Below are 16,254 nucleotides of genomic sequence, written 5' to 3' on the forward strand. Positions count from 1 at the left end.
TCTTTTTACAATGATGGTGATTCCCATGAACCTGATGTCTTTATGAATTTACTTGATTTATGTCGACATATTTATCAAGAGACTTCTAACCTGCCAGTGTCAAGGAATATGAATTTATGCAAGTCTGGGTTCAGAATTTATTCTATTTATTTATAATTTATCAAACTTCTTTTATTTTTCTCACCCTTTTCTTCTTTTTTTTTTTTTTTTTTTTTTTTGTCTTCTTCTCAATCCAACTTCTTTTAGTCTTTAGAATATAAGTACGTTATTTATTTCAAACTAATGACGAATTATCTGTTATCTTTGGTCAACATCTATTTGTTACATTGTCTTGATCAATTTATCTATATCAATCCAATCGAAAGTAAATAAGATCGTAATGTTACTTTGTTACGCGTGCATACAAACATTTCTCTAGCGTACGTCATACGTGGTCAACCGTTTCAAGAACCTGAACCTGTAAGTGGCACTTGTATACTTTGATTGTCCCCTTTGATTCATACCATCTGTCTTTATTTCTCACCAGTTACTTTATTACCAATCCCAACAACATTCAACAAGTCATAATCGCAAAAAATGGAATATACTCCATAACACAACTAATTCACGGAAGGTCAATCACTACAACCAACGCGTGAAGAAGTTCAAAACCATTGGAATCAATTCTCTGCAGTCCTCAAAATATGTTATATACCACAATGGAATGGATCCGTCAGCGTTATCTGACTATTGTGAAAAAGTCTCTTCCAGCATCGCTAACCATTTAGCTCTGAACTTCAAGAAAAGAATTATTCAATACTGCAAGTTCAAACTGAACTTAGCTTTGGAGGAGTGTAAGTTAAATTTAACAAAAAAAAATTGATGCATAACGTGGTCCATAGATTATTGATTTTTTTTTTTTCGTAGCAGTTACCTAATCAACCTATTGTCAACTTGATAACTGAATTTTTGTATGACACTTTCGCTTCGTTCACCACCAACAATGAACCGTTCGATCTCAATATCCCAGAAACAATCATTTCATATCAAGCAGCTGTACATCGCGTTTGGAATGACTTATTTCCACTCAAGGGAAATCGTGGTGTCCTAGATACAGTCTACTTGCAAAGAAATGTTGGCTCTCTCGTCCTTGTCCTCCTTGAAGTACTACGATAATACGACCAATATGATGCTGAAGAACATACTGACCCCGTACCACTGAACAGATTTTCAATTCTTCCTCGACCAAAGTCGCAACGGCGTTTAATCCTGAAGATATCAACCGTATGTCTGGTCATGAAGGCAACCTGGATAATACTGATGGTCCATCCTTTCAAAAAGCAAATCAAATATTCTACGATGCCTTTCGATTCGACCGTATGTCTGGCCATGGAGGCAACCTGGATAATACTGATGGTCCATCCTTTCAAAAAGCAAATCAAATATTCTACGATGCCTTTCGATTCGACAAGTTTGGGTTGTTCAGGTACAAAAAAAAAAAAAAAAAAAAAAAGCGACTACTTACTTACCATATTTCTATTCTTTTTTTTGTATATTCTCTTTTTGGTATAATCAATACAACGCAAATCACACTTTTTTCACCTGCAAATCATATTATTCAATTACGCAAATTATTTATTCCTCTCCGCCAATTATAATGAAAAAAACAGTATTCTATTTTATCTTTTTTATTTATCAACTTTTATTTTATCTTCTTCTCTTTGTATAAATATTGTTTATCACCGCTCCTATTTGTAACCGACATCATCACATGTATCCGAGCTGCTACGGTGAAATAAAGGTTGGCAATTCGAGTGGTACTCAAGATCATGGATTTCTATCGATTAGCCATTCCCGGGAAGAAGTCGATTGAAAGCATTATGGTAATTCAACACATAAAGATTTAAATTAGAGTTTAGTATATTGATAATCTGATAGTTTATTTATTTTTATAGGATTTGGTCCTTTTTCTCTTTAACTAAGTTTTTATTAATCAAAATTCTTACGTTTCGTCTCGTTACTTATTACGACTTACAACAAGCACAATTTGAACGGTATACTTTGTATCGACATGGCATTATGGACAATTTGGAAGCCAGATTTGCATTGATCGCACTTGCTAGAACATCAACAGGTCTTGAACAAAACGCTATCCTTGCAGTCGAATCCTTGTATGTGTATTATTTTGACCTGAATGAATCTCTATGTGCTACTGACAGCGCTTTTGTTTTTATTTCCTTTTTAGACTCCCAGCGATGAAGGATTTTGATCTTTCTCACATATCTGAAATGCACTTGACAGCGTCCTATATTCACCCTTTGATGCAATGCCTCCTTTGATGCAAAGCCTACTAGCCATCACCAGTCCCAACAAGGTACCTTATTGGTAAGAATCGACCGCTCTCGACTTTGATGGTCAGTTGTTTTGGTAACCATGTTTATTCGTTATATTTTAGTTCAAACACTCTCTCCCTTGAAGACAACAACAGTGAAAAGAGACCTGATTACGTTGTGGACATCTATAACCGATATCATTACATGCATCCGAGCTGCTACAGTGAAATAAAGGTTGTCGTATCTAGACTGATATTTTGTGCAACTAAAATATCCCAGCTTCTTGTCATTTAAGATTGGATTAGGATAGTTTTTTTCTCTTTTCTTTTCTTTCATTCAATTCTAATTGAAATAAAACGCTACCAAGAGTCTCATCGTATTTTCGATCTGTCTCTATTATTATTTTATTTTATTTAATTCAATCAACTACTTTAAAGGTTGACAATTCAAATGACAGGCTCAAGATCATGGATTTCTATCGGTTAATCATTCTCGGGAAGAAGGCGATTGAAAAACATAATTTGAATGGTACACTTAAGAGAAATAGGGAGATGATTTCTAAATGTATAGAGTTTATTTTCAATAGTAAAGATTGGAAGAATGAGAACCGGATAGTACATATCGTAGGGAAATAATAAAGACTGAGATAAAAGGGAATGATGATAACATGAATAAGTAGTTGATCAAGCGGCAGCTGTTTGAGTACGTGTGATCCTTCGTTGCTTGACATCCCAGTTGTATACACGAGCAGTATCTATAAAAAGAAAGAGAGAAAAAAAAGTCAAGGTAATAATACAGTGTCATAGAAGATACATAAAAATAAAAATAACAAGTCGCATTCATCGAAATATATATATAAACAAAAAAAAGGATACTGACTTCCATAGTCGTGATTTGATCTCGTAAGAAAGATAAGTCTTCAATGGTGTTTTTCAACGAATTTTTAGCAGTGGTCAATTTGGATGTCAATAGATCGGTGGCTTCTTCAAAAGTATATTCCAACATAACATTTGCCTATCATACGTAAGAGGAGGTATAATTTAGTAGTTGAATTAAGATGATCATCATTCACTTACCCCTAACCAAAGATACACAGTACCAGAAGGTTCAATCTTTGCTTGTGCATATAAAGTATCATTCAATTCAAAATCGGTATAAACAGGTTCTGTAGCTTCTTGTTTTTCAGTCAAAAGTGCCACCATAGCCAATGTTTTTTCTATTTCTGGGATCTTTTCCTCTAATATCTTGCGTCGTTGTAACAGATTGACTTCCATAAATTTGTATTTACTATATAGAATAAAGTGAATATCCTTCTTTTTTTTTTTTTGTAACTAGAACTTTCTTATAATACCTAATAGCTTCTTGGAATTTCTTCAATACAATTTCAACTGGTTCAGCTTCTGATACATAATCTTCAACGCGTTCCTAATAATAAATAAATAAATAAAATATCAATCATTTGCATAACCATTCCTTTAATTCTTTTCTCCTTATTTTTCTCTTACCACAAAGGGTGATCGAGGAATCCCACGAGGATTACTTTCAATATCGGATGCACTGCTCATGATGACAAGAAGATAAAGCGATGTAGGAAAAACAAAAAAAAAAATTCGGTTTTCAATGAAAAACTATCTTCGGAATATGAAATTTGCCAGACTACACATTTCACTTGCCCTACTCAAAGGAGATACATGAAGGATGGCAAATCAAACTCAACATCACTCCTTGTTTCTAACACTATGAACCATCCTCTTTGTGAATTTTCTTTTTTAAACTAGCCGCTCTTCCATATGACAAAAATGCATATATATATAATATATATTACTGTAAATATTATGCCAAACCTTCTACACAAAGATTGTTTTTTTGATTATTTAACTAGACTTTATTTGATCATATATAACAAATGGTAAACTTAATATAAAAGCCAAGCGAATCTAAGGTAAAGTAGAAGGAGCACACAATACAATAACGTCCCCTTTTCTTCGATGATCCCAATGCACATGACTGTTAAAGAATCGTTGACATACCGTATAACCTTTGTTCTGCAGTAAGAGCGTTTTTATTCCAGGTTCTTGCAAAAGAGGATCAAACATCACCAAATAATCAGGCCACGAATAAGGCATGTCCTTAGATAAAAATGTCACTGGGTCTTGATAAAAAATATCTGCCTGATCCATATAAACATCTGCTGTTGTCTTGTTATTGTCGTTCAGTATTGGAGGTTCACAGGTCAAGAACCACATAATATCCTTTTTCTCCGGTTGGTGCATGACAGAATGCCATGGTGTTGAGTGACAGGGCATAAGGAATCCAATACTTGAGGAAGAAGGCGTTTGTTCACCAAGCCAGACCATAACATCCATCACTCCACGTTGATGCCATAATGATACATAAAGAGCAAATATACATTGAGGTATCCATAAGATGGCAATCAAAATCCATCTCCATCGCCTACTACTTTTGTTCCATACCACTGAAAGTCCATGTGCCGTAAACATGAGTAAAAGAGGAAAGATGGGGTAGATGAATCTAAATTCCTTATGTGATAAGAAACTGTAAACACCCACGACCCACATAACCAGGTAAATGAGATTGCGACTACCTTTCTTGTTGTTGTAGATCATACCAATGGCTGTTAAAGGTAAATAAGTAAGAAGCATCAATGGCAAACCTTGTGATAAGTACCAATGGAATGGATGAGCACCATAAAAGACAGAAATCGACTCAAGTACATTTGTCTTGATAAAAGTCCATGGCACAAATACGATATCACCATGTTGTAAAGCATCAAATCCTCCTTTATATAGCACTGTATCCAATCCAATATTAATCATCAATACCAATGATCTATAATCATCATCATTAGTAATCATAGTAATCGTTATCAATAATGATTCATTTGTATATTTGTTTTGGGACTTACACAATCAAGCCAGCATTCATTAAGACCAGGTAACGACGAGAAGAATAATAAAGTAATTGTAAACCCAAAAATACCCAGATCAATGCATTAGTAGGTCGAGTGATACAAGCCAAAGATGCCCACAATAGACTTTTACGATAATTGCTATATCAAATCAAAAAAAAAAAAAAAAAAAAAAAAAAAAAAAAAAAAACATTTCAGTTAAACAATCAGTAAAAGCATGATTTTTCTATTTTACCCTATCCATGAAGAACCATTTATGTCCACCATACTAGGAAAAGGCCAATCTTTCATTGCGATGATGGTTAATACTGTTTCCATTGAATTAGATAATGTCCTTGCTGACATCAAAAAATGAAACCAGGAACCCAATATAATAGAGAGCTTTAAAAAGAAAATAGTCATCAATATCGATAATATATATATATATATAAGATAGAACTTACTATAAAAGGAGCCATTTCATTTCCATATATTTTCTTGGTTAGACTATAAGTTGCCATATCACCGAATGCAGATAAGGTTGCTTGAAGGTATTTTGGTGTTGCAACCTAAACAAGAAGAAGTGTGAGTTCAAAGTTAAAAGAAAAAAATAAGAAAAAAAGAGAATTGTCTTACTTGCCAATAAAGAAGGGGTATCACAATGACACCATTGTAAACATTTGTAAAGAAAAGCAAAGACCAAAGGATGAAAGAAACTTCGAATATAGTGAGTCCATTCCCAAGTCAAGTATCCATAACCAAATACTATGCGATGAGCCACTTCAGTTGCTTGCCAGTATTCATCTGGATTATCATAAGTACGCGTCAAAGCAGCATTCAACCAACGGAATATGATGAAAATCCCAAGAATGAATAGTCTTGATGTTGTTGTCGAGTTTGGTTGGATCATAATACATGCAAGTGATATAGAAAGAATATGATTAAAAAGAAGTGCATAGACTTTTTGATTTGGAGAGGAAGAAAAAAAAAAATCAAAACTCAGCTTATTGCCACTTTTTCTTACTTACAGGTGACGACATTTCCTTCAACAAAGGCAAGCAAAAAAAAAAAAAAAAACAGCTTGAGCGGGGTTGGAGGTATTCATCCAAGTGTCCATACCCCCTCTATCTTCTCTTTTTCTTCCTTTTCTTCTTACTAGTACAACTATCCATCTTCACTATGGGTGCCACACAATCCAAAACAGAACCTGTGATTTTTTATAACCAAAATGTCCCTCTTCAGGTTAAAAAAAAAAAAAAATATTGATAGATCGATTACTTTATGTATTCTACTATGAGGATTTGTTTTCAAAGAAAACGTGACTTAATAAAATATTCTTTTATATATAGTTTTCTCAAGGATTGGTAGATTCATTAGAGACACGTCAAAAGGTAAGATAAGAAGACTTTCTCTTGATATAATGAAAAAGAACTAAAATGGTTCTTGTTTTGTTTTTGTTCTGGATATATAGTCAAGTCAGCCTGCTCCTGCTCATACCTCAGAAGAAGTAGACAACTTGGTACGTCAGCGTGTTGCCGAAGAATTAGAACGTACTCATCAACAACAACAACAATTGTATGGTGATATTGCGAAACAAAACATTGATAATGATGTTAGTTCTGTGGCTCTTGGTACCGATATCAAAAATATGATTCAACGTATCCAAAGGTAAAAATATATATGACTGGGGAATGGAAAAATATATGTTAAAACTTGTTTCTTTTTTTTTTTCTGTAGATCTTCACCTAAAGAGATTCCTGCCGAAATTGCTGAACGTCAAGAAGCTCTTGTGTTATGCTACAAGTAAGAAGTCAGATTTATATATATATATATATATATATGAACATAGATACTAAACAATTCTCTTGTATTATATTTAGGAAAAACGATGCTCGTGTACTCGACTGCTGGCAAGAAGTGGAACAATTCAAGGAATCAGTTACAAAAGCTCAAAAGCAATTTGTTGCTACTCATCAATAAGTAGAAGGGATCTTATATATAGGATATATATTATTTAGAAACAATAAAAAAAAGAAAAACTTGTATGCAATGAATGTATCTATATTTTTGGTGATAATTGATGATAATGATGATATTGGGTGATACTCAATAAAAAAAGAAAAACTTGTATGCAATGGTTGTATCTATATTTTTGGTGATGATTGATGATAATGATGATATTGGGTGACACTCTATTTTATTTCGAATAGTGAGTAATAAAGTGAAGTAATAAAATTTATGAACATTGTCTCACAGGGTAGGTATGCACCAAAAAATGAGATCACGTAGAGGATCGCTGCACAGGTCAGTGTAGTCAATACCTGCTATCCAAGCATCAGCTAGCATTCTTATTACCCTTCCAGCACCTAGATATTCTCTGTCACGCTATAATTATGAAGATGATCTCTTTTATTTCCAGTTAAACCGAATCTATTATCTTCCAGATAATTGATTTGACACACTGATTTCTTTCTTCTCCATACCATTTTTTCGTTTTTTGCTTTATTTTTTCTTCATACGAGAGAGTAAACATTAAGCACTAGATAACACATGTCCATTAAAAAATCCTATTTCCTCAACCGGATTGGTTTGTGATTTGAAGCTCAACTCAACGAAATAAACAGTAACAAGATGTATCGGGGGGGATATGTGAATAACAAATAGGAACAAGATGAAGGGGAAGAAATTTTAGCCATACTTCTTTTTTTTATTATATTTTTTTTTTTTTATTTTCAAGAGGTATGATCAAAAGGAATATCTTTTTATCTTGAAAGATAGTGCTTATCAAATTTGTTCATAAAGTTTAGAATTCAATTTTACTTTTTTGGTTTGTTTGTTCTCGATCGGAAAGGGGGGAGATAAAATGGTACACAAGCGCTAAGGATAAAAAAAAAATTAGGTTGGGAAGATCGGTTACTTGTTTTTGTTTTTAAGTAGAAAAAAAGAACGAGTTTATAAGCTATGTGTAACAACGTAGCAACGATTTTCCTTCCCAAAAAAAGAGAAATACTCATCCTCACTTGCATCAAAATATAACTTTGATGAAATCTTTCTACATTTTGCAATAATAAAAAAAAAAAAGTCATTTATTTATGATTATGAAAGATAAACATCAATCCATATTTGTTGATGATAATATTTATTTTTAAGAGATGACATTAACATATGATAGACATGTTCCTTTGTAGATCATTCTCGCTGATGGATGGAATAACATGACCTTGTCATACTCTTGTAATAATAATAAGAATAATAATAAGAGTAAAGGCATATACATTAAAAGTGGAAAAAGTGAGGCTGAAAATTCGTTAATGATGTGACCACAAGCGATGATGATGATTGATAAGTGATGGATGATGACAAAACAAAATAGTTTTAACAATGGTACTATGTGATGAATAATAATATTAATGGAAAATGAGTAAGTTCTATTATTTCATTGCATTCATACATCAGATAACCCAACAGTGAACAAACATCAAAAAAAAAAAAAAAAAAAAAAAGTGGAGACAAATAGTGATATTTTTTTATAAAAAAATTTGCTTTTATTTCAAGTTGTCTAATAAGAAATTATATAAAGTGGGGGAAAGAGGGATCTTAAAAGCTAAGTTTCATACATACACGAAATAAAAAAAAGGAGAATATACAGAAAAATAAATAATAATAAAAAAAGAATTTCATTTTGTGTGTTGATACAATAGCATAATAAAAGTGACTAAACTACAAAAAGTCTATGGTAAAAAAAAAAAAATATATAAAAATATAAATAATCTAGTTGTTCAAGACTTGGGCAGCTTGAGAGGTTTGAGCAGAGGAGAAACGACGCATTTCCTTGGGATCGGAAGACAACTTCTTGCCCATCAATTTTTGACCAAAGTTTTGAGGACGTTCCATAGACTTCAAAGAACGGGTACGGTTGGCATAGTAACGAGCGGAGGAGGCACCAGACATGGCAGAAGTGCGACGAGAACCAGCTTCCTTAGCTTGAGGCTTGTTGTCGACCAAAGTGTTCTTGGGTTCATAGATGTATTGCATAGCGAACTTGATGAAATCAAGAGGGACAAACCACACAAAGTTCCAGATCCAGACAATACCAACCCAGCTCCATCCACAACCGTAGATCTTGGTGAAGCCCCAGTCAGCGTAACAGGCAATGAAGGTAGCTACCAATTGAGCAACAACGAAAGCGCACATCAACATGACGGAAGGACGTTCCATGAAGAAGAAACCACGAGAACGAGTGACAAAGATCAAACCTTGAGAAATGGTGGATACTTGGAGGTAGACAATAGAGTGGTAAATACCGTGGTTGGGATCATCGTATCGTTCAACACCAAACTTGTCAGCGAAGAAATCAGTCTTGAAAGCGACAGCGAAGAAGGCAACAGTGGAAACAGTGAGGTAAAGACCGTAGACAATAGCATAGGTGAAAATTTCACGCAAGTTCCAAGAGTTGGGGTAAGGAGAAGGCTTGACACGATCAGTGGAAATAGTCATAATGGTACCGTCATTAAGAATGGCCAAAATCAAAACAAGGAAAGGAGGGAAATCGAATTGGAAAGCCCAGCAGAGGATAGAGAAACCAACAACCACACGAATGGTAACGGAACAGGTATAGATAGCATAGTTACGCATACGTTGGAAAATTTGACGAGAACCAATGATAGCTTCAATGATGACAGACAAACCAGGTTCAGTCAAAACAATATCAGCAGCGGAACGAGCAGCATCAGTGGCATCAGCAACAGCAATACCGACATTAGCCTTGGAAAGAGCAGGAGCATCGTTGACACCATCACCAGTCATAGCAGTCATGTGGCCGAGGTTTTGGAGACGTTCAACAATTTCATACTTGTGTTCAGGGTAGACACCAGCGAAACCATCACATTGCAAGACCATTTGATCGACATCAGTATAACCAGAACCAGCAGGAGGACCTTCCTTAAGAGTCTTGGACAAGAACATGTTATCACCCATACCGAGACGACGACCAGTTTCTTTACCAATAGCGAGTTGATCACCAGTGATCATCTTGACTTGAACACCGAGAGCAATAGCACGATCGATGGTTTCCTTGGTATCAGAACGAGGAGGATCATAGATAGGAAGAAGACCAATAAGACGGAAACCTTTACCTTCACCTTCAACTTCACCACTGGGAACTTCATCAACAGCAACAGCAAGAGCACGGAGACCACGACGAGCGAATTCATCCACATCATCATTCAAAGCCTTGATTTGTTCTTCATTCTTATCACGAGAGCAGAGATCCAAGATGGTGTGAGACATACCCTTGGTAACACGGAGCACCTTTCCTTCACTATCCTTGTAGGTGATTTCAGTACGCTTAACAACAGGGTTGAAAGGCTTGAATTCGAGTTCTTCAATACCACCACGAGCCATGGATGGATCAGGGAGAGAGTTGACAATACAGAAATCGATGGCATCTTGGTTTTCAGTACGAGAAGCGAAAGCAGAGAATTTGATGATTTCATCACCGTCGAATTCAGCATAGGACTTGATGGTAGGCTTGTCAACAATAAGTTTGTTCAAGGTCAAAGTACCAGTCTTATCAGAACAAAGGATGGTGACAGCAGCCATTTCTTCAATAGCAGTAATACGAGTGACAATAGCCTTGTGTTCAGCCAATTGTTTAGCACCGATAGCAAGAGTGACGGACAAGACAGTAGGCATAGCAATGGGAATACCACCAATGAGCAAGACAAGGATGTTATCAATACCACGACGATAATCGTAATGGAAAGCAGCATATTGAACAATAAGAACAATCACCAAGAAAAGACCAATGGTACACAAACAGAAGTTACCAATAGAAGCAAGAATTTGTTGAAGATGGCCAACATCATCACCAGCATCACCAACGAGCTTGGCAGCACGACCGAAGAAAGTATTAAGACCAGTACCAATAACAACAGCTTCAGCTTCACCTTGTTTCACAGTGGAACCAGAGAAAACTTCATCACCAGCATCCTTTGTAACGGGAAGAGATTCACCAGTCAAAGCAGCTTGATCAATAGAAACTTGACCATGAGCCTAAATAAATAAAAAAAAAAATAAAATAAATAACAATTAGTATATATTGTGGGAAATCATGACAATGAGACTAAAAAAACATGATATTGAACATCCGCTGGGAAGTCAAGGAAAAAAAAAATTTTCATCTTCCAATCATAACCCAAGAAATTCAAGACATGACAAATGAAAAAAAAAAATGGGAAGAACTTTTTTGAGAAAACTTACAGCAATAAGACGACCATCAGCAGGGACAACATCACCCAATTTACAAGCAATGATATCACCAGGAACAAGTTCAGCAGCTTCCATAGTTTTCCATTCACCATCACGACGCACCTTACATTCAGGAGCAAGAGCTTCCATCAAAGCCTTGACAGCATTACCAGCTTGACGTTCTTCCATAAAACCAATAACAGAGTTAGCCAAAAGCAAAAGGACAATACCAATGAAATCAGGATAATCAGGAGGTTGACCAAAACCATTAGAAAGAGCAATAGCAACAATAGCAGCAGCTTCCATTACCCAAGAAAGAGGATTCCACATGAAACCCAAGAATTGCAAGATAGGATTCACTTCCTTGGTTTCGAGTTTGTTACGACCAAACTTTTCAATACGACGAGCAGCTTCATCAGAAGTCAAACCATCCTTGGAAGTCCTAAATAAATGAATGAATAAAAAAAAAAGTAATAGTTGATGATGATGATAAAGAAGAATGATAATAGTGAATAAAAAAAAAAAGAAAAAGAAATCATCAGTAAAAAAAATAAATAAATGATGTATTTTTTTTTTTAAAAAAAAGCTTACTTTAAAAGAGTCATACAATCAGTATGATCCATGGTGGAAAGATCAAATTTTTCCTTGTCGTAAAGTTCTTCGACGGTCAAAGTGTTCAAATCGCCATTGATTTTTTGTTGTTGGGGAGTATCAGAAACTTCCACTTTTGTATGTTCTTCAGCCATGACGGTTGTACGTAGATTGAGAGAGAGAGAGATAAAGAAAACTTTTTTTCAAAAAAAGTGTCTATTATAAGAAGCGAAGGGAGAGTATGTTTGGTAAAAAAAAATGGAAAGGAGAAGGGAGAAATATAAAAAAAAAAAAAAAATGAAGGAAAGGAAAATGGAATTATATGTGAGTTTTTGGCTAAAGAAAAAAGAAAAAGAGAAAAAAAAATAAAATCGATTTTTCGACTTTTCTTTTAAATGAGAAATCGAAACAGTGGAGACAGAAATTCAATGGCCGCTGGTCCCACAAAAGAAAATTTTTTTTTTTTTACACTTCTAACTATTTTGAAAATGAGGTTCCACCAATTATGAAAAAGGAGAGAGGGACAAAATGGACCTTTTTTTTTATTTACGTATTGAAACTATTATAAACTCAACCTTACAGGTCAGGTCGTAGTTGTCGGGATCCACCGTCCCAATAGAATCTCTGATATTCATTTTTCCCCTAAACCCGTGCGGTATTCTAACTTGACGTAATCTCGATTGGATTGATTCGTTTAAAGTATGTCTTAGATCTTTTTTATTGGTCAAGTCACTTTTCTTTGTTTCATTGGCAAAAGGAAAAAAGTTTAAATCGCAGAAGCGGTTACTTTTTTACCCTATCCAAGATCAAAAAAAAACAAGGTACGGATATAATAAAAGGGGGGGAAGATCAACCATTGGATACATATAAGTCTAATTCAAAAAAAAATGATAAATGTTGATCCTACCTATTGTGGATCACAAATCATCTCTTTTTATTTAAAACCATATACATCTTATTTTACAAAAAAGAATTAGTGACAAACTCTCTTGATTAGTTAATAGAGATTATGGAAAACTTTACATTTCCTTGTTCACGTTTTTTTTTTTTATCATCCTTTCTTTTTTTTGATGATATTTCGACCGGGCATTTAAATTTTATATAATATATAAAAAAGATGAATGACTATCAACATATGTTTCAACTCTTTTTAGGAAGTTAAACAAAAAAAAAAAAACTCCAATCAAAATAAACACCTTGAAGTCATTAAAAAAAAAAAAAAAAAAAGTCGGAAGCCCCGCTTTTTTTTTTCTCCAACATGGTATTCTTTTTGTTTTATAAAAAAAAATAGATAGTCATAAAGCAAACTAGGGTAAAAAAAATAAAGCGGAGAATCAATGGTGCTACTTTGATATCAACTACTCGTGCACAATCAGTCTAAATGAGTAACAGAGATAATAGCAATTGTAGCAACAACATATAATCAATCGTCATAATAATAATAATAAAAAAAAAAGTTCATTTCTCCTATGGTCTTTTTGGTGGAGTCTTATTTTCCCCGCCCGCACAAATAATCTTTAAGCGAATTTAGCGATTGGCAGAAAAAAAAGGATAGAACAAAAAAGCTCACTCATCCAAGTATTACCTAATTTAGTCAGTAGGACTTCTACTTTTACGGGAAACCATGGGAAAACGTTATCCTCATCTCCATGGTTCCCCACCCTTAATCTACCGATCATGAATACCATCATCGTTTATTATTATCATCCTTATTAAATCAAAATAAAAAAATCTTGACCACCTGCCTCTTTCTACTACGGATCCGATTATTTTTGGGTTGCATACAATTCGGTCTTGTCCTTAAAAGGTCATTAAACAAAAAGGAAAGAAAAGAAGGAATCCGAAAAAAAAAGGCGTGATCACCCATAGGATTATTATTATTTTTTTTTGGATGATGGATTCCCCCTGTTCTAGCCTATTCAAATTCCTTACCCAGTCACTATCCCCCTTTTTTTAACTGTGCTCAACCAAGTTTTTTTTTTTTTTTTTTTTTTGTACTCCCAGGTGACCTCGTTGACTCTTTCGTCATGACAGATCGTGTGTTAGACAGTGCCAAATTTATTGCCCAAGTAAAATAATAAAAAAAAAACTAAAAATATGAATATCAAAGAACACTTCCGGATGAATTATGCTTAGATTTTTTTTCCGTAGCATAGTGACCTTGTTTCCATTCCATATGAGCATATTGATCTTGCCGCTAAGCGGGTAAGAAAAGACATTATCATTTCAAAAGTGATGCATTGATGGCAATCTATTATGAAAAAAAAAAATATTATAGATCTTGGAGAGTATGCAAGAGCGGGAATATAGTACAAAGACTTGGAACCAACATGTATTGAATCCCAAACAATTAAACCAACATACTGTAGATTGGTAAGAGAGAGTTCTTTTTAACAATATATATATAGAAAGAGAGAAAGAGTCTCTTATTTTTTTGTTTTTGAAAAAAATGAATCCATAACGATCATATACACTTTTTTTTTTGGTATATATGCAGGATTTTTTTGGTGGATTTACTCAACTTTTCTTTCTGGAGTGATTTGGATCATGCTGATAAAGCAACACCTCATCCTGATCGATATGCCATCACATATCAAGGAGTTGCGTATACTGGATATTGGTCACTCTGTGCTGCCATCAATCGTGGTAATAACAAAAAAGACAAGAAAAGAAAGAATCTAACGAATGATATTTTCTTTATTTTATTATCAAAGCATTGGATCATGGTATCCCTGTTACTACCTTCAAGTATCTTGCTGAAGCAAATGAAAGTGAGCTGGCTCTGATTTTTAAATCAGATACGAAGGAAGAAATCCCTATGTTGAAAGAACGTATCGAGTTGATGAAACATGCTGGAAAAGTGATGTGCCAGGTAAAAAGTAGACTAATGCAAAAAGATGAATTAACAAATGAATGGAAAATCATCTAATATCCAAAGTGACATTAATTCTTTAGTACTTTGATGGTTCTTTTATTCATTGTATCGAAAAAGCCAATCGATCAGCTCAAGCTTTGATTGATTTACTTTTGGAATATTTTCCCTCCTTTCGAGATATTCATGAATTCAAGGGTAGAAAAGGTATTAGTTTATATTTATTCATCAAATCAATCTAACATTATTATTTTAATTAATAGTATACATATTGAAGCGAGCTCAAATTCTGATTGCGGATATTTGGTAAAAAAAGATAACAAGTCTATAACAAAAATAGCGTGAGAAATGTCACTCAACTTTAACTATATTATATCATTATTATTAGGGCATGTTTTGATGGATCTATGTATGGAGAATTCTATGATATTGATACCATCACGATGTTTGCTGATTACAGGTAACTCAAAAAGTAATAATAATAATAATAATAAATACTCACGGGGACCATCTATTACTTTTTCTGGTATACTTTTCTTCGACTTGTTCACCTCTTATGATTAGAGTTCCTCAGGTACAATTTTTCCATTCTCAGAATGTTCATCTCTAATCTTTTTTTTTTTTTTTACACACACGTAAATCATTTCTCTCTTTCTTAGGCATTGTATCATTTAGGTTTATTGGAGTATAACACAGAATTAAAAACAAAATTGATAAAGCGCGAAAAAGTATTATCCGGTAGTCAAGAAGAGATTGAAATACGTGGCAATTCAATTTGGGCTGTGGAATTAGTCCGCCAAAAAATCCAAGAACAGTATCATAACAAGACTATCAATGCCATTTTAATCGATTTTTATATTTGGGACCTGGCAAAAGAAATTCAAAACCAACTCACTGTACCTACTCATCATACACGTAGTTGTTTCTATTAATCCTTCAACTCAAATTGCATTTACTCCATTCATCATTATTCATTCTTCTTTCTTCTTCAAAATAAACTAATACTAAAAGATTTGGTTAAAATCGGATACAGAAATATTGACTGTTATTTCAAAAAAAAAAAAAAAAAAATAGTTAAAAGCGAGAAGATGTCACGTTGTAAGAAGGAAACATTTTTATTGGTTGCATTTTGAGTAAAAGAAAATCGTTAAAAAAAAAGATCTTTTAAAAAAAGGGAAAATCAATAAAGACAAAATGATGATATTAAAAGGATCATGTTCAAACAAAGTTAATGAAAGTTATCATAAAAGTTGGAAAGACTTGGAAAGGAATAGGAAAACGACGGTAATGATGAAAAATTAAACTTTTAGCCTTACGTTTAC

General features: G+C 33.9%; 7 protein-coding genes across 7 annotated transcripts; 3 read left to right on the forward strand and 4 right to left on the reverse strand.

The window, feature by feature from the left end:
- Window positions 1-282: 282 nt before the first annotated feature.
- On the forward strand, window positions 283-2,686 carry BX664DRAFT_372559 (uncharacterized protein; the record flags this gene model as incomplete). Its single annotated transcript, XM_051548677.1, has 7 exons — window positions 283-364; window positions 419-459; window positions 907-1,143; window positions 1,206-1,465; window positions 1,781-1,862; window positions 1,963-2,150; window positions 2,225-2,686. 7 exons carry the CDS (start codon window positions 283-285, stop codon window positions 2,316-2,318), a joined length of 984 nt encoding a protein of 327 aa, XP_051402168.1. The 3' UTR covers window positions 2,319-2,686.
- Window positions 2,687-2,752: 66 nt separating this feature from the next.
- On the reverse strand, window positions 2,753-3,886 carry BX664DRAFT_330404 (Prefoldin subunit-domain-containing protein). Its single transcript, XM_051544967.1, has 5 exons — window positions 3,818-3,886; window positions 3,664-3,737; window positions 3,389-3,599; window positions 3,188-3,326; window positions 2,753-3,066 (listed from the first exon to the last, which is right to left on the reverse strand). The coding sequence occupies exons 1-5, from the start codon at window positions 3,875-3,877 to the stop codon at window positions 2,996-2,998; spliced, it is 555 nt and encodes a 184-aa protein (XP_051402169.1). The 5' UTR covers window positions 3,878-3,886; the 3' UTR covers window positions 2,753-2,995.
- Window positions 3,887-4,173: 287 nt separating this feature from the next.
- Window positions 4,174-6,187, reverse strand: BX664DRAFT_330407 (Alg9-like mannosyltransferase family-domain-containing protein). Its single transcript, XM_051544968.1, has 4 exons — window positions 5,685-6,187; window positions 5,477-5,622; window positions 5,239-5,382; window positions 4,174-5,162 (listed from the first exon to the last, which is right to left on the reverse strand). The coding sequence occupies exons 1-4, from the start codon at window positions 5,739-5,741 to the stop codon at window positions 4,250-4,252; spliced, it is 1,260 nt and encodes a 419-aa protein (XP_051402170.1). The 5' UTR covers window positions 5,742-6,187; the 3' UTR covers window positions 4,174-4,249.
- BX664DRAFT_113008 (Alg9-like mannosyltransferase family-domain-containing protein) lies at window positions 5,450-6,187 on the reverse strand. The gene is made up of 3 exons (XM_051539718.1): window positions 5,857-6,187; window positions 5,685-5,789; window positions 5,450-5,622 (listed from the first exon to the last, which is right to left on the reverse strand). The coding sequence occupies exons 1-2, from the start codon at window positions 6,128-6,130 to the stop codon at window positions 5,743-5,745; spliced, it is 321 nt and encodes a 106-aa protein (XP_051402171.1). The 5' UTR covers window positions 6,131-6,187; the 3' UTR covers window positions 5,450-5,622; window positions 5,685-5,742.
- A 144-nt stretch (window positions 6,188-6,331) lies between these two features.
- BX664DRAFT_330408 (uncharacterized protein) lies at window positions 6,332-7,346 on the forward strand. The gene is made up of 5 exons (XM_051544969.1): window positions 6,332-6,462; window positions 6,570-6,611; window positions 6,692-6,888; window positions 6,958-7,023; window positions 7,101-7,346. Exons 1-5 carry the CDS (start codon window positions 6,400-6,402, stop codon window positions 7,198-7,200), a joined length of 468 nt encoding a protein of 155 aa, XP_051402172.1. The 5' UTR covers window positions 6,332-6,399; the 3' UTR covers window positions 7,201-7,346.
- Window positions 7,347-10,124: 2,778 nt separating this feature from the next.
- Window positions 10,125-12,358, reverse strand: BX664DRAFT_113024 (E1-E2 ATPase-domain-containing protein). The gene is made up of 4 exons (XM_051539719.1): window positions 12,061-12,358; window positions 11,482-11,911; window positions 10,224-11,274; window positions 10,125-10,170 (listed from the first exon to the last, which is right to left on the reverse strand). Exons 1-4 carry the CDS (start codon window positions 12,213-12,215, stop codon window positions 10,163-10,165), a joined length of 1,644 nt encoding a protein of 547 aa, XP_051402173.1. The 5' UTR covers window positions 12,216-12,358; the 3' UTR covers window positions 10,125-10,162.
- Window positions 12,359-14,123: 1,765 nt separating this feature from the next.
- Window positions 14,124-15,984, forward strand: BX664DRAFT_295627 (uncharacterized protein). Its single transcript, XM_051542160.1, has 8 exons — window positions 14,124-14,433; window positions 14,558-14,706; window positions 14,775-14,932; window positions 15,016-15,139; window positions 15,196-15,238; window positions 15,321-15,392; window positions 15,497-15,506; window positions 15,592-15,984. Exons 1-8 carry the CDS (start codon window positions 14,351-14,353, stop codon window positions 15,862-15,864), a joined length of 912 nt encoding a protein of 303 aa, XP_051402174.1. The 5' UTR covers window positions 14,124-14,350; the 3' UTR covers window positions 15,865-15,984.
- Window positions 15,985-16,254: the final 270 nt, after the last annotated feature.

Source organism: Halteromyces radiatus, assembly GCF_025201355.1.
Source record: "Halteromyces radiatus strain CBS 162.75 chromosome Unknown BX664scaffold_3, whole genome shotgun sequence".
NCBI classification, from domain to species: Eukaryota; Fungi; Mucoromycota; class Mucoromycetes; order Mucorales; family Cunninghamellaceae; genus Halteromyces; species Halteromyces radiatus.

Excerpts from the sequence above, each read along its gene's own strand:
- BX664DRAFT_330404 (XM_051544967.1), bottom strand. The coding sequence starts at position 3,877 with ATGAGCAGTGCATCCGATATTGAAAGTAATCCTCGTGGGATTCCTCGA. Across the intron at positions 3,327-3,388 it reads CTGTGTATCTTTGGTTAGGG|GCAAATGTTATGTTGGAATA; the intron begins GTAAGTGAATGA and ends TACGTATGATAG. Across the intron at positions 3,067-3,187 it reads AATCACGACTATGGAAGTCA|ATACTGCTCGTGTATACAAC; the intron begins GTATCCTTTTTT and ends TTCTTTTTATAG.
- BX664DRAFT_330407 (XM_051544968.1), bottom strand. The coding sequence starts at position 5,741 with ATGGCAACTTATAGTCTAACCAAGAAAATATATGGAAATGAAATGGCT. Across the intron at positions 5,623-5,684 it reads ATGAAATGGCTCCTTTTATA|CTCTCTATTATATTGGGTTC; the intron begins GTAAGTTCTATC and ends TTCTTTTTAAAG. Across the intron at positions 5,163-5,238 it reads ATGAATGCTGGCTTGATTGT|ATCATTGGTATTGATGATTA; the intron begins GTAAGTCCCAAA and ends TGATGATTATAG.
- BX664DRAFT_113008 (XM_051539718.1), bottom strand. The coding sequence starts at position 6,130 with ATGATCCAACCAAACTCGACAACAACATCAAGACTATTCATTCTTGGG. Across the intron at positions 5,790-5,856 it reads TACCCCTTCTTTATTGGCAA|GTTGCAACACCAAAATACCT; the intron begins GTAAGACAATTC and ends CTTCTTGTTTAG.
- BX664DRAFT_330408 (XM_051544969.1), top strand. The coding sequence starts at position 6,400 with ATGGGTGCCACACAATCCAAAACAGAACCTGTGATTTTTTATAACCAA. Across the intron at positions 6,463-6,569 it reads ACCAAAATGTCCCTCTTCAG|TTTTCTCAAGGATTGGTAGA; the intron begins GTTAAAAAAAAA and ends TTTTATATATAG. Across the intron at positions 6,612-6,691 it reads CATTAGAGACACGTCAAAAG|TCAAGTCAGCCTGCTCCTGC; the intron begins GTAAGATAAGAA and ends CTGGATATATAG.
- BX664DRAFT_113024 (XM_051539719.1), bottom strand. The coding sequence starts at position 12,215 with ATGGCTGAAGAACATACAAAAGTGGAAGTTTCTGATACTCCCCAACAA. Across the intron at positions 11,912-12,060 it reads GATTGTATGACTCTTTTAAA|GACTTCCAAGGATGGTTTGA; the intron begins GTAAGCTTTTTT and ends TCATTTATTTAG. Across the intron at positions 11,275-11,481 it reads CTGATGGTCGTCTTATTGCT|GCTCATGGTCAAGTTTCTAT; the intron begins GTAAGTTTTCTC and ends TTATTTATTTAG.
- BX664DRAFT_295627 (XM_051542160.1), top strand. The coding sequence starts at position 14,351 with ATGCAAGAGCGGGAATATAGTACAAAGACTTGGAACCAACATGTATTG. Across the intron at positions 14,434-14,557 it reads AACCAACATACTGTAGATTG|GATTTTTTTGGTGGATTTAC; the intron begins GTAAGAGAGAGT and ends GTATATATGCAG. Across the intron at positions 15,239-15,320 it reads ATTCTGATTGCGGATATTTG|GGCATGTTTTGATGGATCTA; the intron begins GTAAAAAAAGAT and ends CATTATTATTAG.